General features: G+C 38.3%; 1 protein-coding gene and 1 long non-coding RNA gene across 5 annotated transcripts; one reads left to right on the forward strand and one right to left on the reverse strand.

Moving 5' to 3' along the window:
* Positions 1–50: 50 nt before the first annotated feature.
* Positions 51–20,351, reverse strand: LOC127433356 (C2 domain-containing protein 2). Of its 3 annotated transcripts, XM_051685172.1 has the most exons (14): positions 19,148–20,351; positions 18,893–18,988; positions 16,593–16,712; positions 11,473–11,574; positions 11,046–11,162; positions 10,580–10,697; positions 9,298–9,406; positions 8,121–8,185; positions 7,561–7,676; positions 7,220–7,376; positions 6,223–6,327; positions 5,900–6,027; positions 4,787–5,066; positions 51–2,560 (listed from the first exon to the last, which is right to left on the reverse strand). In XM_051685172.1, the coding sequence occupies exons 1-14, from the start codon at positions 19,412–19,414 to the stop codon at positions 2,331–2,333; spliced, it is 2,010 nt and encodes a 669-aa protein (XP_051541132.1). In that variant the 5' UTR covers positions 19,415–20,351; the 3' UTR covers positions 51–2,330. The 3 variants fall into 3 exon arrangements, with proteins under 3 accessions (XP_051541132.1, XP_051541134.1, XP_051541133.1); XM_051685174.1 differs by lacking the exon at positions 16,593–16,712; XM_051685173.1 differs by lacking the exon at positions 11,473–11,574.
* Positions 20,352–20,787: 436 nt separating this feature from the next.
* Positions 20,788–23,180, forward strand: LOC127433360 (uncharacterized). Of its 2 annotated transcripts, none has more exons than XR_007895879.1 (3): positions 20,788–21,286; positions 22,345–22,711; positions 22,943–23,180. It is a non-coding gene; the product is annotated as an uncharacterized LOC127433360 (long non-coding RNA). The 2 variants fall into 2 exon arrangements; XR_007895878.1 differs by having other exon boundaries at positions 20,790–21,175.
* The last annotated feature ends 3,094 nt before the right edge of the window (positions 23,181–26,274 follow it).

Consider the following 26,274-nt stretch of genomic DNA (forward strand, 5'->3'; position numbering starts at 1 on the left):
AAAACGTGTAAGTTATATTTGAAATAAAAAAAATAAACCATAAAAATGCATACGTGTTCAGTCAATATTTATTGCTCAAACCAATAAAGAGGATATGTTAATCAAGATAATACCTGCATATCACAGGTTGACATTCATTATACACAGGCCTCCAAGGTTTTAATTATTTAACAAGTACAATGCAGACAAAAAAAACAAAAACAAAAACGCTGTACAGTCCATACACGTAATTTTGCAGGTAAAAATGTTTGGGTGAGAAACAGGTTTTCAATATTTATCATTCACATTGGTATTTACTAACGGTCCTCTGGTTATATATATCTGGATATACATAAGCCACCAGAACCCAAATAGAAAGCCCAGCTAAAGAGTTCTTCAATTCATGTGGTTACACTATAGTGATATGCATATACAGAGAATAGACTTGTTAGATTTAATTCAATCAGTTGATCACCTCTGGATGGCCAAAAAAGCAGGATAAAATAAAGTCTTCATGTGCCTTTTCCCAATTTGTTGGAAAATACCTCCGTTTCATTTTGTAACAATATACTATGAAATGCAACACAGTGAATTGTTATGAACACTCAGGCTGTGCATGGAAACACAAAAACATGGACAAAATGTAAACGCACGCGCACACACACACACACTCTCTCACACGCACACTCTCTCTCTCTCTCTCACACTCACATTCACACACTCACACTCACACACGGAGTACTATGAAGTGAAGACTGCAAGACTGCTGAGGTTTCTATCTGGCAACATTCAGTATGGACAGGCAATTAGGTTGTTCACCATATGCACATTGAGTTCAAGTAAAGGTCAAGCGGAATCAGTTCCTGGTTTTCCCATGCTACAAGTCCATTGCAATTCTCGACACAGGCTCATCGGTTGAAATGCAAAATTCAAAGCAGTTGGCATTTCAGGTGGCTTACAAGAACAGATCTTACAATAAAAGAAAACACCAAACACAATAACCAAACTTGGAAATTAACTTGAATCATGAACATATTGAACAGCTAAATTTAAGAGGCCAGTGCTCTTGGAGCCTGTTCTTTCTCTGTGTGAAAATGCCTTTGCTTAGTGTTAAGATCCTTTGGTAAAATTCACACTTTCCCCCCAAATGTGTGGTGTGGTTATGGAAAATTATGTTTAGCATATAATTATAAAGTATATTGAAAAAATGCTTAAAAAGGGAAAATATTTCAAATAAAACACAAATCAAATAATCTCTTTTGATGACATCTCGGTTAGATATGTTAAAAATAAAAGGCAAATAGAGAACCAAACTATTTGTTTTAAAGGGAACATATCAGTGCCAAGCCTGAAAATGTTAACTTTACATTAAGTTGCAAAATAATATTTTGCCTAACACACAAAGACGACTGTTACCACTATTGGGAAATAAAGGATGGCCAGAGTCAAAGTTTGATCAAAAAATTGTTAAAGCAGTTAAGCAAACCTGTCTCCCTTTGACAAAGTTAAAACTCCCATTTTCAAATCATACCAAGGCAGAGTTCTAGATCAGTTCTTCTAACCCCTCTCAAAAAATCTTTCTGCCAGACCCTGCAGAATTCACTGTATTATAAATGCATTTCGAAACCGTTCCAAGAATACAAAAAAACAAAGCACAAATCAAATCAATTGTATTCCCTCTTCTCTTACATCCCAGAAACCATCAAGTCACCAGAGGGTTTCCAGAGGGTTAAAAGCTCAGGTAGATGGCAAGAGAGGGTTGTCCTCATATGCTACTTTGGTTAAAGGCCACAAATGCAGAGTATCTTTTGCATGACGATCACGGTTTGCATAAGGTTAAATGACTAATTCTGAGTCTTTGAGTGATAGCACAGCAACTCAGTTCTGTAAACTTTCTTGCATAAACACACACTAGTTCAAAGATAAAAGGTTTTGCTTGACTGAACAAAAATTTTTTAACATTGATCTCTGTCTCTCAACTTGGATGGAGAGATGCATCTGCGTAGGCTAAAACTGAGGAGATGGAGTTCATACAGTTGATCCAGGAGAACCAAGTTAAGGAGCCAGAATGGGAATTCTAGAGATATTTTCAGAAGAGTTTATGGCTGTTGGGCATCTCTTGACTAGAGTAACTGTTGGAACACAGGGTTATTGGTGGACACGGCCAGGAATCGAGATCACGCCATTGCATAAAAGTTATTGGAATAAGCATGAATGAAGAGGAATAGGTTACAGTTATGAGGTAAGCTATTAGTTTAGGTCGAGGAGAATATTGGCTGGGCAAGCAAGAAGAAATTGTAGGCATGGACTTGCATCTGCTTTCTTTAAGGTTTTAAAGACGAGCATTAAGTTCACGTAGGCAGTTCCCTCATTGTGCCGTTGGCTTTGCTCTTGCTCCTGGGCAGAAGCTTGCGGTTGATGATGCGTCTGAAGGTGGCCGTCCTCTTTTCTCTGTCGCCCATCAAGGCCACCTCAGGATTTTCCAAGTACTGCAGGTCATTGTGGGACTGACTCATCCCTGGTTCTTTCCGCTGATGTCGACGTCTGAAGAAAAGCTTGGCACTCTTGTGCAGGAAGCTGCCTACAGGGGGCGCCAAGAAGAGATGCAAATAATTAGCCAAGCTTCAAGGTTCCACAATATAGTTTACTGGGTCAACCTGGAGGTCAAACTCTGGTCAACAGGAGTGTAAACCACAACAATATCAAAGTGAGTATCTGCTTTATTTTGGTTGTACAGTGATACTGTTGACCTCCATGAAGACACAGCGGATGTGGGAATTTTGAGGCAATCTTAATTACCAAAGCCAGTGCATCTGTATCTTTTAAGTTTCAAAAGATGCCACTTCAATATACTGGAAATATCAGTGTTTTAGGTGCAAATAAGCTGAAAGAATACGAGCACACTACTTAAAAAAACTTTTGCTGTATGCAAATGTATTTGAAAGTGCTTTGATTAAAAATGAAAGTAGTTGAAACCAGTCCACACTAGCTTTAAATTGGTTCAGGATGGCTGTACTTCTGGATTTTTATACAAGAATGCCACACAAAACAAGTCTAATCTTTCTCTGTGTCCACATTAAGCTCCCACATGTCAGGCTTGAAGCCACATGGTAACAAAAAAAGGATAACTATTTGTTTATTAGCCTGATGGAAGTGTGTTTAATAAGCTAGAGCATGGACTGGCTTTTCACTCAACTAAAGGGTTTGTTAACCATTTCACAGGGAAGTCTACATAACTACTATTATAGACTTCTCAAGAGGTTACTTACTCTGCCACCAATAAAGTCTGGTTATCACAGGTTTCCACTTTAAGATGGCAAAGAAAAAACAAATAAAAAATGATAAGGAAGAGGTACAGAGGAAAAAAGAAAATGTATGGTCATCAAAAGATGAGCAGTACAGAAAAAAGACAAGTGTTGTATATTGATTATTTTAGACATGAACAAAGAAAAGTTTGACACTACAGTATTTAGTATCTCAGTATGGAGCCACCTTTAACTGTATACAATTTAGTTGCAAAAATACATTTTCAGAATAAATAATTAACTGTTCTCAGGGAACCCAACCAGCAAATTTCCATGATTTTCCATGACCTTGCCAGTCGTTCATTATTACTGCATAAGGATTTAATTTTATAGAGATTGCTATATTGGATTCCATTTGTATTTTAGATACTAATCTTTTGAATTAATACATTTTAAAGGGATAGTTCACCCAAAACTGAAAATTCTCTCATCGTTTACTCACCCTCATGCCATCCCAGTTGTGTGACTTTCTGTCTTCTGCAGAACACAAATGAAGATTTTTAGAAGAATATTTCAGCTCTGTAGGTCCTCACAATGCAAGTGAATGGATACCAAAAAGTTGAAGCCCCAAAATGCACATAAAGGCAGCATAAAAGTAATACATGTGACTCCAGTGGTTATACCTTTGTCTTCAGAAGTGATATAATAGGTTTGGGTGAGAAACAGATCAATATTGAAGTCAGTTTTTACCATAAATTCTCCTCCCTGCCCAGTAGGAGGCGATATGGCAAATTCCCAAAGAAGAATGTGAAAGTGGAGATTGATAGTAAAAAAAGACTTACATATTGATCTGTTTCTCACCCACACTTGTCATATAGTTTCTGAAGACATGGATTTAACTACTGGAGTTGTATGGATAACTTTTATGCTGCCCTTGTGTGCTTTTTGGAGCTTCAAAATTTCGGTAACCATTCACCTGAATTTTATGGACCTAAAAATATTCTTCTAAAAATCTTTGTGTTCAGCCGAAGAAAGTCATACACATCTGTGATGGCAAGAGGGTGAGTAAATGATGAGAGAATTTTCATTTTTGGGTAAACTATCCCTTTAAATTATAATACTTACACTATATTCACTATAAAAATTTCTATGATTCTCCATGACTTAATTAATTTGCATTAATTTTCCAGGATTGGAAATTACCATTTTAAAAATCCCTGATATTTCCAGCTTTCCCATGTCTGTGGGAACTCTCTATTTGGGATCTATTTAAATTTATGAAGGTAAGTGGGGGTGGGGTAAAATACCACTGATTTACTTTGCATATAAATTTGCAAAAGATCATGGGTAGTAATGACCATTATCCTATCTTCACCAGAGACTATGAAATGATTGTTCTCCAATTACGGAAACACGCAGACCTGTGATCAGATTTATAACTCTAGTAAAACAGACCACTTTGTGTAGTTTGAAGGAGTAAACAGGTTAAAAAGTAACCCAGCAATACTTTTCCCAAAATGTTTCTTCTTCAAATACATAAATTCCTTCTCCCCCCCCCTCACCTTTTCCTTTTTTGGAGCCTGTTTCAGATATACAGAGGGACAGAGATGTTTTGTCTCCATCGGGGTCCTCTCCGGCCTGGCTCTCCCAATCCTCCACATGGTGGTCTGTGCCATTTGGACCCACCAGGGATTCTGTAGGTTCAACAGTGCTGGGTTCCGCCACAGTTTCTAAAGGGTGTGTTTCACTGTTAGTGCCCTCTGAAGCTCCAGACATGGAAGCGTCCATTGCAGCTGCATATCCTGCCATTAGAGCCATCTCATCATCCTGTGACAGAGGGGCCTAGAGAGGAAGTGAATCGCAAAGCTTTAATTAATTGGAAACTGGCTATTAAAGTCAAAGTATTATTTTTGTTATTATGTTATCGTTAATTAGGGCTGGGTTTCACCAACCACCTTAAGATATGACTTACATGTCATTTATCATAATCTGATCACGATTTTATCTAATAATGTACTAAAACAGTAATGATAATGTTGTATGTAATAATAATGTAATATAATGAAAGGTATTAAAGATATAAGAAATAAAGTTGAAAGAATCTAAATAACTGATGCAATATTGTAAGAATTACAATAAACTGAACTGCAATATGTTGAAATATGATTGTATTTCGATTGACAACACCCCATCACATGACAGAGGAACAGAACTGTGACAAAGCTTTGGCCAATAAAGTGCACCTGACCACTAAAGCAATAATCATAGACAAAGGGCATTTGTAAAGGTATGTATGAGATGAGTTAGCAAACAAATTGTGTAAATATGGATGACACACCAGAACAACACCGCATCTAATGTGGACCTTTCTGTTCTTTGTTCCAATCCTACGCCCCTTTTTAATAATGAAAAAAAAAGAAAAAGCTAAGGGCACTCTTTCCACTCATCATTTTTAATCTAGACTCTATTACAAATGCTTTGGCTCCTCTAAAACATTACCACTTAAGATTGACAAAAGGCTAAGTTTACTAACTAAATTATGGGCCATTTTCATTGTAACTGGTTACTCATACAGTGAGGGCCACTCAAATTACAAGCTGACAAACATCATATCATATGAGTTTTCCTGATGCCAGAGGCGCATATATTTGGGTAAGCGGTGTCTTTTTCTGTACCTTGGTCACTCCTGATATGATAATGGTACTCTTTTTGACGGGAGATTTGAGCTTCTGTTTTGCAGACTCGTGAAGCTGTCTGATAGCTGCCTCAGCTACAGGGTCGGTCCCATTTAGCATCAATAACTCTGGGCGGGAAAGAGAGATTGTACAAATGCTGAACATGAGCTTTCATCAATGTGGCATTTTACGTTTGTTCTTTCTCCCTGATGATCATTTGTGGCGCAGTTAAGTGGAAATAAGAGGAAATGCATTTAGCTGTTAAAGTGAACAAGCTTTATTCTGAAACAAGAGAAATGAACACAGATGCACAGAAGTCGTACCTGTATCTGATGATGAGAGGGCTTTGCTAACTTTGGCTCCAAGTATCGATGGCTGCTCAGACACCCTTCTCTCAGCCAGCTTATTTTTAGAGGGAGATTTAGATTCTGCAACAAGGAATAAATAAAAAAAAAAAAAACAGTACACAACAGATATTTTTATTTTGTGGTTTAGGAGATTACTGAAAATGCCAACTGTTGCATTTCAAATTTAAAACTACTTACATACTATATACACCTACAAACTTTAATCCACTAATATTTCGATGCACATCAGTTTAAAACTAGAAGTCGACCAATAGTGGATTTTGCAGATACCGATAGCTAAGGTGGTGGAAAAGGCAGATAACGATAAATCTACAGGTAATTTTCAAAATCGATTTATTGAATGTTAACAATTATTTTTAGTATTTCCTTACTTTGACGGGCAAAATTAGTAAAATACCAGATACTTGTTTGTTGTGCAACAAAAATCCCAATAATAACAGCATAAGGTGCAACTTTTAATTATAAACAAGCCCAATACACCGGGGGACTCTTATTTTGAAATAGGGATCACAAAAGAGAAACAAAACATGAACTCAGCAGTAATTAATCAACAGAAGATCACTATTCATCAATAGTAAATCATCAAGCAATCACTTGTCAATTGTCATTTTTTTATAACATTCCATATTAATAATTGTGAATTAGTCAATATACAGTAATGGTGAAAGAGCCTTGACTCTGTTATAATGCTCTATATGTAAATAGTCACCAAATTAAGCAGTTTGTAGTCTATATATTCACCATATGAAGGGCTTTGGCCACAGAATAACATGTAACAAAAAATAAATAAAATTAAAAACTATCTGCGTCGATTTTTGCAGATAACTGATAGTTCCAAAAAGCAACTATCGTCACCGATTAATTGGTAAGACATTATATCGGTCGACCTCTATTTCAAACTAAATCAAATGCAAAGGAGGTCCAAATGAATCAAGGGTCAAATGCAGTGTACCAGGTGGTAAGGGTCGTCCTGGTTTGCTCCTGACAGCAGTGACAGTGGTGACGACAGTGCCACAGGGCATCACAGTGCGGTCCATTTCTACTCTCTTAGTAGGGGCTGGCATTGGCATCTGCCAGCTACGCACCTCGCTGGGCTCAAGGTATGTGAACTACACAGAATATAGGTAATCAAATATTGATATGCTGCTTTCCAAATTCCATAATACCTTATAAAACTCAAATACTGTAGATTTCAGGACAAATTTGCAAATGTATTACATTATTTTGCTTTAACTGTTACTGTTTGGAATTAAATCTCAAATGTGAATAGAACTTGTATCTCGGTATGCTGACCTCAGTAGTTAGTGAGCCGGTCACTTGATCTTTGGTCATGAGTGAAAAGGTCTGTTGACCTTTGGGGTGTTTCCTCACCAGATCAAAAGGCACAGATACCTGCCCTAGCAAACCACCTAAGAAGAGAAGAGTGTTGTGCCTGATCAAATCAAAGATCTAAAGGCAAAAAACAACAATTAATCAATGTCTTGGCCAATAAGGCCAGAAGTGGCACTAAACAGAAATAGCAAACTAAAAACAGTGCGCAGAAACTGCTCTGGGCTGTTAAGACATCAGGGTGAAATGCCAACGAAATGAGGCAACAGGGGGCCTGTTACATGCCTATTAGCAAATTAATTCAGACTTTTAAACAATCTCCTCAAAGTCCTCCTATTAGCTCAATAAACCTACCATCTTTATGACAGTTTATGGAGAGTATTTCATGATTAGAGAAACAGATGTCAGATTAAAGAATGATTAAAATTCACAGATGACCTTCAAGCTTCTACAGACACAGATTAATATCACAATTCCATTTTTTATTCGGTTAAGCTGGTTTATTTTTGGTCATGTGGACTTACTCTCCCGAGGTTTGGCGTTATCCATGACCTGGATGTTCAGCTCCTTTGATCGACCGCTAAGCTCACTGCAAAAACATACAAAGAGAGGAAATAAAATAACTCACACTCCATTACTATCTAAAAATTTTGTTTTTAGATACCCAAAAAAGCAAGGCAACATTTTTTTTTTTTGCCATCTTTCTGTGACTCGCCTCAATCCGGGTGGCGGAGGACGAATCTCAGTTGCCTCCACGTCTGAGACGTCACTCCGCGCATCTTATCACGTGGCTTGTTGAGCGAGTTAAAACTGAGACCTAGCGCGTGTGGAGGCTTCACGCTATTCTCCACGGCATCCACACACAACTCACCATGTGCCCCACGGAGAGCGAGAACCACATTATAGTGACCACGAGGAGGTTAACCCAATGTGTCTCTACCCACCCTAACAACCGGGCCAATTGGTTGCTTAGGAAGCCTGACTGGAGTCACTCACCACGCCCTTGATTCGAACTTGCGACTCCACGTGTGGTAGTCAGCGTCTTTACTTGCTGAGCTACCCAGGCCCCCTGTTATGTACAATTATTATATTTTATTTGTTTGGAGAGGTTTTTGGACACTAGGATAAATTACATTTGTAATGCTATAACGTTTGATTGCTTTGTTGTATCAACACAAAATTTGACTCAGTTACATGTGATCTGATTGAGAACAAAATAAAAGCAGTTTTTCGGAGCTACCGGAGATTTATAATGTCAAATAAAAAAAAATTAAGAAAAAAGTTTTGGCTCAAGTTTTATTGTGATTTTTCAGCAGTTTCTTAGGCTAGGAGTCTAATAATTTATCATAATCTATTCTTTATCATAAAAGATTGGAAAAGTTCTTTAAAATCATACCAAACAAATATTATTATTTTTTTGGTAGAGTTATAAGCCTTTAATTTTGTGCATGCCACTAAAACTAAAACACCTGAAGAGCTTAAAGGGTTAAATAGAAGAAAGTGGGCAACATGAGTTTGAGTCCACATGATTTCCCATTATGTCATCCTCTTCTTTCCCCATCAATTCCTATCCTCTCTCTACTGTACCTTTCCATAGAAGTAGCAAAAATGCTCAAAACAAAATAAAGCTTCATTTACTGGGGAAAGCTCGCAGGGGCAGCTGATTAGGGAGAGCAGATAGGGAGGTGGAGCTGAACTCACAATATGAAGGGCTGGTCCCAGGTCGGGGTTGATGTGTTTGTCAAGACTGAACTGGTGACCTTTTGAGGAGGATCGTCCAACTGGAGGATACACTGGGGATTCACACCGCCTTAGCACAACACAGAAGAAAAATTATCGATAAGTACTTTACTGTACCTTCAAGGACAAAATACTTTTTCAAGAGTAGATAGATTTTTTTTAAAGATCTTTTACCCCCTTCCCCAGTCAAATTAAACCAGAAATTTGTGTCAAAGATAAAAAGATCTAGAGAGATTTTTGAGATATGGCTTTCAGCATTGTCAGAACACAGCAGTTACAGATCTAATGACAGACATTTAGCCTGTACTGCAGAGAACACTTTTAACGACAACAGGAATTATGCGTAAAATGGATGAGATGCCAGTTGTTTCCGTTAAGTCCTCGTTTGGCTGTAATAGTGACTTGGTCAGAGAGCAATGGGACTATTAGAAAACGTCCGGAAATGATTTCTGAACAGAAGGGACATCCTGATCGAGGGAAACATGGGCAGTTAACTGAATAAGTAATGGGAGTGGTTCTTTTTGGGAAGTGTAGCCTTTACTTTGTGCCCACAGCACAACTTCATCAATAAAGTGTATTAGTAATTGGGTTCATTTCTTCAACTGAGGTAAAAGAAAAACATTAGCTGAGGTTTGTTGTATTAGTACCATCTCTTAAACAACAAAACATATGGGATTTCTAAGATGTGCTGAAATAGAAGACAAACACCCTCAGGTTGTTCTAAACTCATTTGATTCACTTTATTCTGTGGAAAACAAAATGAGATGGTTAGGCAGAACATCAGAATCAGTCACCATTCACTTTTATTGTATAGGAAAAAGATGTAATGGTGAATGGTGTCTTCAGGTTGTCAGACCCTAACATTCATCTTAACATCTCCTTTTGTGTTCCATGGAAGAAAGAAAGCCATATAGGTTTGGAACAAAATAAGGGTGAAGTAAACGATAACATGAGTTTTTATTTTTTGGTAAAATATACCTTTAAGAAATGCATTTACACCTAACACACATCAGACAGTATATATGCACAAGACATTCCAGTGCAAATCAAACTAAAGTTAAATTCAAACAATTTAAATAATATAGAACAGTCATATAAAGAAACAAAATACCTTCCAACTTTCAATCCATACCAAGTCTATCAGTTATACTAAGTTATGACATGAATACTTGGCTATACGTGACTTTACGTTAGTAGTTAAATACATAAATTTTGCCTAAATACGCGTGTTTTTGTCTCTGACCTGCAGCACCATCCTCGTGTTTGCATGTGACCCGGATGTTCTTCACCAATAGTTTCCATTCATGAGCTCGTGGGGGCTTGGGGGGTGAGGTCACTTGTGAGGTCTTGTTCCTTACTTCCTGTTGAAGAGGAGAGAGGAAATAAAACATTATCACTCATAACATCAACGGGAACATCCTTTTTTATGTTTCACTCCATTCTGTGCAAATTCCAAAGTTATGTAACGCTCTGAATATTATGAATTTCAGACCATACAGTGGACCCAAAAGCATTTGGACACTTAAGCCACACTTTTTTATTGTAAAAAATTCAGGTGTCCAAAATTGCCTAAATATTTTTGAGGTCACTGTTTTAATTATCAAATAGGGCTTTAAGACAAACATAAAAATCATATTTTCTAAAACATGTTATAAATCACTAATGTAAATGTAGTAAGTGTTTAATGACACATCTGCGGAAGGCTGTACCTTGACTTCTGCAGACTCTGTAGGCCGGCTGCTCAGAGTTACTGATGGTTTGGCTCTGCTCAAGACCTGTCTGAGCCTGTCCCTCACCACAGCTTCACTTAGACCCTCACAATCTCCCTGAGAAAAAAACAAAAAACAAAAAAAAAAAACACACAAACAGTCACATCTTCTAAAAAAATTATGTAAGCGAGAGTCACCTCTTAAAAGAATCATCACATCAGTTATAATATATACAAACTGCATACAGACAAATAATCGGTTATCCTTCAAATAAAAAGGCACAAATCTAGAGGACTGACACCTATTACACTCTCAAAAGAGAGATAAAAAATAAGAAACATATTAAGATGAAGAAATAACACTGCGAAATACAAAACTACATTTGGCATAATCTTACAACATTTTTAGTGTACTGATGTGTGCATACCCGTGTAAAACTTGGCATGAGCTGCAATTCTACAGAGTCCACGTTAAGCACCCCCCAGGAAATCTCCACTTCCCTATTCACTTCTTTCATCTGCAGAGCCAGCTGAAGAAACACATACAGACCCAGACACAATAGAAGGGCTGTTTAAAGCAATAAGCCACAAGACACAATGTGTAAAATTGCAAAGGCCTAAAATGCCCTTAACTGTAGTAAAATCACATTAACACACTCTTAATGGACTATTCCAAAGAGAAAGTGGTTTAACACACCCAAGTTTCTCCCACAGAACGTGATTTGTGGCCATGTAAATGCACTGGCTCATTGTTACAGAATTTTGAAGAGTGCACATGTGCGTGAACAGACTGGATGGCACTAAAGTGGGAAAAGCACATAAACTATACCCATACACACTAATGTAAAATATCGACTGTCCCTCACATTCACGTATATGCCCTCAAATACACTGGGGGAATCCAGGAGTTTTACAAGAGCGAAACCCCACTATTGCAGCACAATTTGCAACAAAGTTAAAGAAAACAAACACAGCAACAGCTCTGGAACAGGATTGCTGCAGAGCTTTTAAAATCGCTTTTTAAGACCTTTTTTAAGACCTGAACAAATAAAATTAATTCCATATCCCCAAAACAAAACAAATCCACACAATCTCAAAATAAATCATGTATCACATACTCTTACTTAAACAGGCAGGGTCACACATTCAACATGGCCTTAACATTGCTTATCAGTAAAACAGGATAGCTATATCAAAGTCTTTCAAGCAAGTCCACTGTCGGCCATCTCTGGAACGCTCTCGGGAGACTATTTTCAGTTATGCCAGTGCAGTTCCGATCTACTTGAATGGGGAAAGACCGAAATCTCAAAAAACGGTTTGTCAAGATTACGATCAAAGAACATATTTCAAATCAGCAATAAAATGTGATAATACTGGTATCATAAATTGTGCTTCTTTACCTCATATTACGTTAAAACATGCAATTTTCCCGGCTTGTAGAGCTAATGAGCATGCGAGTTAGTGAGTTGCTAGACAAGTGATGTCTGTATATAAAAGGTGATTGGCTCTTTTACCCTTAAGGTGGGACCTCCTTTCTACATCCATTGACCGTTGGGTGCTCAGAGCTCCTTGGTTGGGCGTTCCAGTTTCTCCCATTCATTTAAATAGAATTGGCCTGTCTCTGCTAAATAGTCTCTGGCTATATGCAAGTTTTAAATACTCAAGACATGTTTTCCACACTTTATAAATAAATACAAATTAGAGGTCAACCAATATTGGATTTCGCTGATATGATAATGTGTTGATAGAAAGGCAATTAATCTGCCAATAGTTTTTAAAATTGTTAGTAAAAGTATTTCCTTCCTGTGATGGTGAGGGATGGACAGAGGCTACAAGAGTCCAAATCGAATTAAATTCCAGATGCGGTTTATGGTGCAACCAAAATACCAATAACCAAGAAAAATAAATAAAGGAATAAAAAAAAGATTTGATTCATAGTGCAGAACTTTGAACTTTAAAGACTGAAATACACCAGGGACTCTTACTTTGAAATGTATGCCCTTCACTGCTTCTAGATGCTCATTCAAACAGATAAAGGAAATAAAATGTATACTCCTACAATAATCTACAACCTATTACAATATAAACAATTAAAAGTAAACACTGTCATATTTCATCAACACTATACCATCATCATCAAAAGCTGATCATTACTGATTGCTTGTCATAAATTTCCGATACTGCTCCGCAACAGATGGAAACTCACAAGCAAAAAAACAAATCACATGTACATAAGTATTCACAGCCTTTGTCATGACACTCAAAATTGAGCTCAGGTGCATCCTGTTTCCACTGATCATCCTTGAGATGTTTCTACAACTTGATTGGGGTCCACCTGTGGTAAATTCAGTTGATTGGACATGATTTGGTAAGGCACACACCTGTCTATATAAGGTCCCACAGTTAACAGTGCATGTCAGAGCACAAACCAAGCCATGAAGTCCAAGGAATTGTCTGTAGACCTCCGAGACAGGACTGTATCGAGGCACAGATCTGGGGAAGGGTACAGAAACATTTCTGCAGCATTGAAGGTCCCAATGAGCACAGTGGCCTCCATCATCCGTAAATGGAAGAAGTTTGGAACCACCAGGACTCTTCCTAGAGCTGGCCGCCCGGCCAAACTGAGCAATCGGGGGAGAAGGGCCTTAGTCAGGGAGGTGACAAAGAACCCGATGGTCACTCTGACAGAGCTCCAGCATTTCTCTGTGGAGAGAGGAGAACCTTCCAGAAGAACAACCATCTCTGCAGCATTCCACCAATCAGGCCTGTATGGTAGAGTGGCCAGACGGAAGCCACTCCTCAGTAAAAGGCACATGACAGCCCGCCTGGAGGACTCTCAGACCATGAGAAACAAAATTCTCTGGTCTGATGAAACAAAGATTGAACTCTTTGGCCTGAATGGCAAGCGTCATGTCTGGAGGAAACCAGGCACCGCTCATCACCTGGCCAATACCATCCCTACAGTGAAGCATGGTGGTGGCAGCATCATGCTGTGGGGATGTTTTTCAGCGGCAGGAACTGGGAGACCAGTCAGGATCGAGGGAAAGATGAATGCAGCAATGTACAGAGACATCCTTGATGAAAACCTGCTCCAGAGTGCTCTGGACCTCAGACTGGGGCGAAGATTCATCTTTCAACAGGACAATGACCCTAAGCACACAGCCAAGATAACAAAGGAGTGGCTACGGGACAACTCTGTGAATGTCCTTGAGTGGCCCAGCCAGAGCCCAGACTTGAACCCGATTGAACCTCTCTGGAGAGATCTGAAAATGGCTGTGCACCGACACTCCCCATCCAACCTGATGGAGCTTGAGATGTCCTGCAAAGAAGAATGGAAGAAACTGCCCAAAAATAGGTGTGCCAAACTTGTAGCATCATACTCAAAAAGACCTGAGGCTGTAATTGGTGCCAAAGGTGCTTCAACAAAGTATTGGGCAAAGGCTGTGAATACTTATGTACATATGATTTTTTATTTCTTCTTTTTAATAAATTTGCAAAGATTTCAAACAAACTTCTTCATGTCTTTTGTCATTATGGGGTATTGTTTGTAGAATTGAGGAAAATAATGAATTTAATCCATTTTGGAATAAGGCTGTAACATAACAAAATGTGGAAAAAGTGAAGCGCTGTGAATAAATACTTTCCGGATGCACTGTAACTTGTATTAAACCTGGAATATTGCTTTTATAAAAGTGACATTAACAGCTCACAGACCCATAATGATCTGATATCAACTATAAAATAAAATAAAGGCTGTTGCATCAAAAACAGCACACACAGTGGCCTACAGCTGTAAAAAAAAACACAAAAAAACAGCACTGCCTACTTCAAACTCACAATAAACAAAGGGTTCACAACATTCTCATACGCACAACAGCTCATTGAGCCGTAGGGCCCGCCACACACTGAGGAATGGGTTGTCATGTCCAAGCATGACTGCTTCACATTTCTGAGACATAACTGGGAGGGAAAATACATTTCTGTGAAATGCTTTTAGTTCATTCATTCCTAACTCACATGAAAATACTGAAGAGGTAGAAGATATATCCAAGCAAGAAATAGCAAACAATAAGCACGTACAACTATTTTACAGTCTAATTTGTATGATCAGGAAATACAATCCATTTTCTTAAATCTGAGTTTGAAAAGATATTTGCTTGTTACAGTACTTGTGATAAGTGTTATTCCACAGCATCACGTGGGCTCTAGAGTGCACTGACCTCTACAAAAGCCCTAAATATACAGTTATTCAGCCTACAAGCCATTCAAATAACCGCTGGGAGCTTTCCAGTAACTGGCCTTTACCAGCAGGAGTAACAGCTAGAAAATGTATGACACTAGCCACCAGGATTCTTCCAGAAAGAGACTAAAATGACAAACGGAGCATAAACATCTATCACTTCTAAATACCGGAGACCAGAACTCTATATACACTTGGTGTATCTCTGGAATTTTATTTACAATGTTTTCTTGAAAAATTACTATTAACAGTATTGTTCAGACTAGCACTTGTCCTGATCAGCTTCAACAAAACAGTGCACTGCGAAAGAACACCACAGATCCGGGGCAGATTCTTGGGACAAAAAGGAAAAGAAAGATTTAGCGACGGGTTAACGACGTGGAAGCATTTAGCCACTCAATGCCGGAGTACTTATTGTTGAAATTAGATTAGCATGACAAAGAGGAGTCAAGCAACTTATTGGTTTAAAAATAGCAGCAATTCAATTGACCAAAGCCTGTGCAAGCACTTAAACACAATACATTCACAACTACTCCAAATGGAGTAGGAAAATAAAGAGCTGCAGCTCTGCACATTGAAATGATTTTTAAGTTTTCTACAGTCATTTGTAGTGCAATTATTACATTAACTCTCTGTCCAAAAGTGAAATGTTTAAAGGGCTTTCCATGAATAATTCTGGGAAGGATGTACCAGAGAGAGAGCATCTGTCTGAGGGAGAGACATTAGAGCTAACAGTGATTAAAAATAATGGTAGAGGACAGTGAGCATGCATTCGGGACTGAGGCACTTAATCTGATTCCCATAGTGACGCCGAATAAAACAGTAGAGTGAGTCACTCTATAAATCAGAAGCATTCCTCTTTCAGGATGTAGTATCTAATTCAAGGGCAAATGTGTTTGCATATTCCTTGTCCTTATTGGTGCCATATGATGGTATGCATATGTTTTTGGTAAAAGTGGCCTTTTACATGCAATAGCTTGATATGCCAATTGTGCAGCTCAAGAGTGTTTTCCAAATAAGAATGGTAATTATTTATCCCCTTGTGATTAAAACAGCTTCTTACTTTGAAGATAAAACACAGTGACAACCCTTTAGAGAAACACACAAAAAGAGATATCTATTCCAAAGAAATCCTTCAAAAAATGCTGGTCATTTGCCAATATCAATTTTACTGGAAACATTTAAAGAATGACTTTCACTGTTGTCAATTTGTTTTGGCTCTTTTACAGATGCCAAAGGCATTGCGTAAGTAAACCAAACTTTCCTCAGTAACATTGCAGTGCAGAATAAACATGAACTGGTGTTTACCTGCAGATGAAGTGGGGATATTTTCACACTGTATCTCAGGGGAGGTTCAGAAGATGCTGAGCTTGGTAAAGCACTGATAGAAAACTGCAGCTTGTTTCCAACCACCTGACACAAGACATTCTGCAAAAAGAAACCATCAAGATCATGACTAAGGGGGCCTGGTTGGCTCAGCAAGTATTGACGCTGACTACCACCCCTGAGTCGCGAGTTCGAATCCAGAGTGTGCTGAATGACTCCAGCCAGGTCTCCTAAGCAACCAAATTGGCCCGGTTGCTAGGGAGGGTAGAGTCACATGGGGTAACCTCCTCGTGGTCGCAATTAAGTGGTTCTCGCTCTCAATGGGGCGCGTGGTAAGTTGTGCGTGGATCGCGGAGAGTAGCATAAGCCTCCACATGCTGTGAGTCTCCGCGGTGTCGTGCACAGCGAGCCACATGATAAGATGCGCAGATTGACCGTCTCAGAAGCGGAAGCAACTGAGACTTGTCCTCTGCCACCCGGATTGAGGTGAGTAACCACGCCACCACAAGGACCTAGTAAGTAGTGGGAATTGGGCATTCCATATTTTGGGAGAAAAGGGGATTACAAAAAAAAAAAAAAAAAAGTATAAAAAAAAAAAAAAAAAAAAAAAAGATTATGACTAAGACTAGTTGGGCACTTTAAACATCCTCAAAAAGGCAGAAGAGATGTCTCATAGGATAACAGTCATAACACTGCACCGGATTTCTCTGAATCAACAAAAGGGCTGCATGTCAAAAGGAGAAGTCTTGTAAATAGGTTATATTTCATACTCATGTCCCTATTTTGCTCAAAATCCCATTCAGTGCAGAAGGTACAATATTATAGAACTTTAACCCTCGTATTGTGTTCTGGTCAAAACTGACCAAATGAATTTTTTTGTTTGTTTGTTTTTCTGAAAACTGCAGCTAATTTCATCCAGTTGGAATACAATTACAAGACTTTGTATACACAGGGCATCTGAACACACACTTTTTTTTTTGGATCATTTTCATAAAATGTTATTGGTTTTATTTCCCTTTGTTCACCTGTGGTAATCCTGAAATACAGAAATATTAAGTGTTCAGGAGCATTCCGATCCTTTAGATAAGCACATACGTGGATGTGTGTTTGCACACACAAAGTCCTTGGACATAAGCGTGGACGGGTGCGCGCGCACACACACACACACACACACACACACACACACACACACACACACACACACAACGTTTGTTAAGTGGCCTTTTGTGCATCGTTTTTCCATGTACACTCTTTGAGGAATATTTCAAGATCTACATATCATATTATGTTGTGTTTGTGCTTGTTTGAATCGGGACAGTCTGCTGTAAGTTACGATATGTCATTGTCTATGTTATATGTATTTTTCAGAAAGTAATAAGGAAAAACGTGACAAAAAGACATTCCTGTTTATTATATTTAAAGGTGTCAGTGGGAAATTCACACACTAATACTCACTGCAGTTTGGCCTCAGAGTGAAACAAATTTGCTCATTGCATTTGTCTAATTTAGACCTTTCCAATTATATATAACATATGGCTGTCACAGCTTTTTTATGTTTTTACCAACTCTGAATATAATTGTTGTGATAACAAATGTGCAAATTATGAGAACAAAACAGTTCTAAGTAGTCAGCAAATTAAAAAGCTTTACTTAAGAATTGGTAGGATCAGCTATATGCATTGTAAACTCCATATTCGAAGCTTTAAAATTACACCTATTTTGTTTAGATCAAGCAAGTGGTTATTAATTTATTACATTATTTTTTTTTTTTTTCCAAATAAAAATTCTTCAAGGAGTGCCCCTTACAAGACAGGTAAAAGCTCAGTTTGAATTCTATCAATAAAATAAAAGATGTTGTTAAATATGTACATAACCTGTCATAATTACTAAAAAAAATAAGTTTCCAAAAACATCTAATGCAATATCTTGGGATAATATATACAAAATATGAGAGATTTATTAACAATCTTAGTAGCCCGGTCATTTTTGACCGGGAACACAAAAGTTGTTAGCACAAACACAACAGTTGAAACTGGGACATCAGGGTAACATTTTTTGCACAATTTTCTCAGCTCTGCACTCGTTCGTGAAGTTTGTGAAAAGCAGAGTATGAAACCAACGTAGAGCCCCAGATCACAATTAAAATGCATGGACTACATGAACAACATGGCAACCTAAATACAGATCACTGGACCAGAGGGAGGCATATTGAAGTGGTTTTGCCAGTTATAATTTCCATATATGGTTTTGGTGCACATAAACCTTCAAAGTATTGACATTACCTTTTGACCTGGTGTTTTTGTAAAGCTTGAAATTTGGCCCACGGCCAGTTCAGATGACTGGAAACCATCCTCTTCAAAGGTCAGCTGAATCCCACTCTAATAAGAGGAACAATGCATATATCAAAGCAACACTAAACGTGACATAATGTATGCTACAATCAAGAGGAGATGACATGCTATTTTAAACATTCAGAGCTAGATGAATATATATTGGACCATTTTACACTCTTTTGTGTAAAATAAGCACAAACCTACCTGTGATCTCCTAGCTTCCTCATTGAGGTTCCTAAACCAAGCGCTTCTCCACTGAGTTTTCCAGCTTTTCAAGGTCAGCACCCAACTTAAAATCCCATCAGCTTCCTCGGAATCCACATGACTTAGAGGTGTTTTCCCAGCAGGTACATTGGAAAAATACTGCACCAAGTATATAATCAAAGTGACAACTGAGGCCAGAAAGAGTGTGACCATGCAGAGCCACTGCCAGTCACCCATCCAGGAGAAATCACCCTCCGTAGATGACATGTTGACTGACCCACTCACTTTAAACCCTTAAACATGTTTACTCTCAACCCTACACCTCTCCCTTCCGCATCCCAAGACAACTGTGACACTTTCCTTCCTAGTATTGACCTATAAAGACCACAAACAGACAAAAACGAAAGTTCACGAACGGTGAGTGGAAACGCGAATGGTGGATTGGGGGGTCGTAAATCTCACTTCGACCGCCACAACAGCGACATGGAAAATATACCTAAAGGTTTAAATGCTCCACACATACTAACAAAGACTTATAATAGAGGTCAAAATGTATCGCCAGTGACTATTTAATTGGCAAAACCCTGAAGGGTTGTGTACAGTGAGCGGACTGGGACCGGACAGTTCACACCCTTATACCAAAACCTCATTTAATACAATAAATACACGAGATATTTAAACGATTAGAGCATCTGCACATATACTTGAATAATAAGCATAGCATAGCATTTATATATATAGCATTTATAAGGTATACTTGTTTACAGTAAACCACTCGTGAATGACAGTAAGAATGAACGTACTTTACCGCGTGAATAAAACATAAACGGCTTTTTTTAAACATATATTAATGCTGTAAGATAAAGCCCTCTCTTGGATATCCGTTGGCAAATTAAAAACCTATCGAAGCCAAAATGTGGCTAAGCAGAAGCATTTGAGGTGAAAAAGTTCCTGAAAATCCCTCCAGTGTTGATGAGCCACGTTACCATCACATTAGCCGAGCATTATCCCACAGAAAGCGCAAAAAAAGTCTAATTATGTGAGGTTTGTAAAGGGTTTGTACATCCTCATAGTCGTGTGAGAAAGAAAGAGAAACAGAAAGAGAGTGGATGCGTGCGGAACACACATCGCTCATTTCTAGGATTTGTAGCTTTGCACTGAGGTTCAAGAGTCCTACCAGAGACTTTCTATATTGAATAACAAATTCCGCGCTTTTACAATAGGAAAGAGCGTAACGGTCAACTAGCGTGTTACGACAGTAAGTCTCCGTTTGCGGATACAATACAAATGAATGGGGAGAGCCGTAAACTGATGTCTACCTGTCGCAAAATTGTCCGCGTCTTCTCTTATGAAACAATGCATTTTATCGTAGAAAACTCAACGCATAGTTCATTCAAAAGGATTGTTTAGTGTAAAGCATTCTGAATATTAGCAGACAGGTGGTAAATTAATTAAGTTATGAGCTATTTCCTCACAAAAGCAGTTTATTCAGCACACTGAAGCTTCTCCTAAATAGACATCAATTAAAAGAGAACTGCCTTCTGTCTACTCACCAGTGTACCGCCCATAAAATGTCTGTGGGACCGACGCGTTATGCAGTGCTATCCTAATCCTGTCAGGCTCACTTATTAGAAGGGCTCTGGAACTACAGTACCGTCACCAGATAAGACAAAATAAAAGTCCCCCACTGCAATAGTTTTTTGGTTTGTTTTTTTAAAGAATACAACTTGATTTGGAAATTGTTAATCATTTTGATTTGTTGTAAATTAAGGTAGTAGCGAGTGTATTTATTGTAAACCAAATTTGTGTTTAACAGAAAACAATAAGTGTAACATTATATCTGAAGGTCTTGTGACATTTATAATAATAGCCAGTTGAACAAAGGGCGTTTCTTTGTTTACTTCGCAAATTTGATGTGCAGTGTTTGAATATGACACTTTGAGAGTTTGTGCAGGTGAGGATTATTGGCAGTGGCGTAGATTCTCGGGGGATTGGTGGAGCTAACCCCCCAATAATCAAAACAAGCAGGTACAACCCCAGCGAGAATGCATCACTTTGAAGAACTAACTTCGAATCCTTCTTTAATTTCAAACTGCTTTCCATTAGTCAACTGTTTTAATTAGTGATATACTTTCACAGGTAAATATAGTTTGATAAATTAAGAAAATCTTAACATCTATTTCAAATTAAATATTCATATTTTAATGGTGTCACTTGGCTAGCATATACTGTATGTGTGTTGTGTACAGTTAATTATACCTGAGAATTTCAATAAGTTAATAAAGAAAATGTCTTTGATGATTAGTTTGCATGCTAAACTCTTTTTTTGCCTTCTCATTGCCGCTAACTCTAGTAAGACTTAAGGAAACAATTATAATTTAAACGTATTTACCTCACAGATGGTTAAGTTTCTACTTTAGAAATATTGGTAACACTTTACAACAAAGTTCCATTAGTTAACAACATTAGTTAACAACATTAGTTAACATGAGTGTCCAGTTGATGCGCACCTCAGAATCTCACCAGAAATAGTAGTTCATCTGGGTATTTCTCGCATACTGCTTCATGAATACTGTGTATTCGGACATACTACTTCATTGGCATGCTGTTTTTGGCATACTATATAGATGGGAAGCATGGATATTTGGACGCAGCATTAGTCTTTCCTTCCTAGGAAGGGCACAGACATTGAGGCTATATCCATAATGAATACAATTCCAAAAGCAGTTTACTGTGCGACACATATCCCAATAATAAACAGAGAAATTAAGTTTTGGTGCATAACATGGGTTAATTATCAAGAAGCCCGAAATACATCGGGACTCTTATTCTGAAATGACAGAGACTTGGCTATGTCACAGTGCTCTAAATACAAATATTTACCAAATGAAGCTTTTCATAGCCTATATACTGGTATTCACCAAATTAAGGGTTTTGTATGTATATATTTTACCAGATGAGGTTTGTTGATAAGGGAAAAAAAAAAAAAAAATATCTGCAACTATCGGCATATATTTTTTCCGATAACCGATAGTTCCAAAAAGCAACTATGGGCACTGATTAATCAGTCAAACCGATATATCGGTCTACCTCTAGAATAGATGATGACAGAATTTTCATGTTTGGGTAAACTATTCCTTTAATTATTATAATTATTATTATTATTTTTTTTTTTTTTTGTATTATACCTTCCATAGATGTTGGTGTTGACAGCATTAACCACCTTGGACAGACACCACTGTTTTGCGCAAGTGTAGCTGAGAAGCTTCTACAGCATCGAGCAAACCCGAATCAGTATGGCCAAACCTGTGTGCCTTGTCCCTCCACAATCAGCCATGGAGCTTGTATGCATATCCAAAGAGCATAATGTGTCATGTGTAATGTTTTTGGGTCCACCAACCGCTGTTATGACGGGAGTACCCCCGTCCATGCTGCAGTTTTCTCTTGTAATCCCTGGCTCCTCTGTTCTCTGTTGGATGCTGGCGGGGACCTGCGTCTCCATGACAATCAGGGCAGACACCAAGAGACTGGGCTGATGCAGGTGCTCAGGCGAATAGCCCAAAGGTCTGTGCTGATGACCTTTTTCTGGGATCCTTTGGTGCCCCTGGGATCCAGGAATCTCTTCTGTTATAAAAACAAATAATATTTGTCTCTCTTCATTTTATGTCCTGCTTAGTTCAATAGCAGGGTTCCCAGTAAAGATTTTGTTTTGCAGAGTATTATGATTTTACATTCTAGCCATTTTTTGACTGACTAATTTATACCACATGTTCTTTTTTCTGCTCTTCTCTACAGATACTTTCTTTCCTGAAGAGGTGTGAGCATCAAATGCAGAGCTTGTTGCAGACACATCTGCCCAGGGATGCACGAGTCACCCCAAACTCCTCAAATACTCTACTGAGCTCTCCCTCCCAGCTCAAGCTTTTGTAACCTTAGTAAAATCTGCAATATCTCTCTGACATTTAATCTTTATCAGTGTTTATCCATGTGCAATGCTTTTTTGTTAAATAAAAGTTAAGCTCAAATGACAGCATTTGTGGCATAATATTGATAACCAAAACAAAATAATTTTGACTTGTCCCTACGGTAAATAACCCTCAGATATTTAAATAGTTTTTGGGAGTTTTTTTTGTTTGTTTGTTTGTTTTATTATGTTAATATAGCATTAAGAGCCACAAGATATGTGTTTTGGGACACCACAAGGCAGTGTAATCATCCTAATTCTATTTAATTTAATGATAAATGTTGTGTTTGATAATATTAAAATAAGTATGGGAATGGCTCTTTATGCAGATGACGGAGCAATATGGAAGAGGGGTCGAAACCTCAAGATGGTAGTCAAACAAGTGCAGGAAGCAACTGGAGAAGTTTAGGAATGGTCCTTGAACTGGGGTTTTAAATTCTCTGTAACTAAGACCAACTACATAGTATATAGCATCTTGAAATTGTATGCCCAACCGTTGGAAAGAGTGTTGGTGTTTAAATATCTTGGTTTATGGTTCGATGAGAAATTGAGCTGGAAAAAGCATATTAGTAAATTAGAATCAAGGTGTAAACAAATTATTAACTGTTTACAGGTGGTGGCTGGATGTCATTGGGGTGCTAATTGTGAGACATTATTATGTATGTATCAAACCATGATACCACCTAGTTTGGTTTATGGTTGTATGATCTTCAGCCTGGCATCTAAAACAGTATTAAAGAAATTAGATGTAATACAGGCCAAAGCTCTAAGAATCTGCTGTGGAGCAATTAAAACCTCCCCAGTAAATGCAATTCGAGTGTTAATGGGTGAAATGCCATTGGATTTAAGAAGGGGAAAATTGGCTATGACATACTGGGCAAGCTTACAAGGAGCAGGGGATAAACAGCTAACCTGCAAAGTAAAAGAAGTATGCTGGGAGTATAAATATAATGGAGGAAGTAGTTTTGGGTGAATTGGTATACCAATTTGTTCTGCAATGCTTTTAAATGTTAATCCACCTTGGAGAACCCCAGAACCAATGGTTGATACGAGTCTATTAGAAAATCGAGGGGAAATGAAAGAGAGGAGTAAATTATGGAAATTTGGTAAGTGCATTCTTGAGCGAGAGGTATCAGTCATGCTTGCAGATATTTACAGATGGATCTAAAGATCCGATAAGACAAGAGGTAGGGATAGGAGTATTTGTTACAAAAAATAAATTAAGTCAGAAATTAAGCAAAAACATATCAATATGTACTGCGGAGCTGACTACTACAATAGTAGGACTGCAATGGATAGAGCAAAATATAACAGACCATGTGGTAATATGCTCTGATTCTTCTTCGGTGCTAAATAGTATTTTATCTGCAAGGTCAGAAAGAGAAGACTTGCTAATGGAAGTGTATACATTGTTGCACAGGGTAAAAAGAACTGGAGTGATAATATACTTTTGTTGTGTACCTGTGCATATTGGTGTGGCAGGGAATGAGGTAGCGAATAAATTAGCCAAAAAAGCACTCGATAAAAGAGAAACTGATTTTCAAGTACCGTTAGGGAAAAATTAGGTTAAAGCTATAATTTGGAAGAAATTAAACACTGAGTGGCAAGAGGGGGCCTAGGTAGCTCAGTGGTAAAAGACGCTGGCTACCACCCCTGGAGTTCGCTAGCTCACTAGTTCAAATCCCAGGGCGTGCTGAGTGACTCCAGCCAGGTCTCTTAAGCAACCAAGTTGGCCCGGATGCTAGGGAAGGAAGAGTCACATGGGGTAACCCCCTCGTGGTCACTATAATGTGGTTCGTTCTCGGTGGGGCGCGTGGTGAGTTGAGCGCAGATGCCGTGGTGGATGGTGTGAAGCCTCCACACGTGCTATGTCTCCGTGGCAACACGCTCAACAAGCCAAGTGATAAGATGCATGGGTTGATGGTCTCAGACACGGAGGCAACTGGGATTCATCCTCCGCCACCTGGATTGAGGCGAATCACAATTTGGAATTGAATGGGGCATTTGAAATTGGGTGAAAAAGGGGAAAAATCCTCCCCAAAAAACAAAAACAATGAGTGGCAAGAAAGGTGGGACTGTAGCAATACAGGTAGATGGCTTTATAAAAGTATGAAGACAGTGGTAAGCAAAAGGCATGTAGGGAAGAACAGAAGAGAATAAGTAATATTAACCAGTTTAAGGTTGGGACATACTGGACTAAATTCAACACTGGCAATCTTGGGTAAACACTGGATGGGATGTGTGATAGTTGTGGGGTCTTAGAAAGTGTGGAGCACGTATTGTAGTAAATTTAGTACATCTCGTAATTGTTTAATGGAATATATTTAGAAGAGGCAGATGAGTGCTGAGGATTTTTTGGGCACAGACAAAGTGGATGGGCAGGTATACAAAGCACTATTTACTTTTTTAAGGAATACAGGATTAGAAGATAGAATATAGTATGGTGCAAAACCTAGGTCTGGACTGTGTGGGGGCTGGGTGGACGATGGAGGAGCTGAACTCGCAGCACCATCTGAAATCTGATCCTTAAACATAGATATGGGAGCTAGGCGGAGCATCTAGGTTACTGGTTCTACACAGAAAATATAGTGTAGAGCAAATATACGGTAGGTGGTGGAGATACTCCAAGGAGTGGACGGCCATTACCGGAAAGAAGAAGAAGAAGAAGGAGGAAGAGGAGAGAGCTATCAACACACACCTAAAAGTTAATGAGCCTACAGTATAGTTTAAAGAGTTGTAAAGTAACATTTAGAAACATTTTCTGTTTTGATATAGCACCTGGTTGATAAGGGCACAAGTTAGGATGGTTTATTTGTATGTGTTTATATTTTGTGTATCTCTTTTCTGTGTGTCAGTTTAGTTTGGTTTAAGGACTGATTTGTGTCGTTTATATTTAGATGTTATGTTTAACTTGTAATTTTATTGTAAAATAGCAAATTGTATTTCTCAATGTTTTGTTTAAATTAATTTACCCCCTGCAAAATACCCATACTATTTTATTTGCTTCTTTTAGCTCTTACAGTATGTTGTGACGTCTAAATAGGTAAAACGAACTAATTAAAGGAAGACAATCACAAACAGCAGTGAAAGAGCAATTGTTGTATTCAGCCGGGCTGCTACACCTACTTTTCTTTATAAAAGCAAAAAATCTGAATTTTGAACG

The sequence above is a fragment of the Myxocyprinus asiaticus genome, chromosome 43, assembly GCF_019703515.2.
Source record: "Myxocyprinus asiaticus isolate MX2 ecotype Aquarium Trade chromosome 43, UBuf_Myxa_2, whole genome shotgun sequence".
Classification (NCBI taxonomy): domain Eukaryota; kingdom Metazoa; phylum Chordata; class Actinopteri; order Cypriniformes; family Catostomidae; genus Myxocyprinus; species Myxocyprinus asiaticus.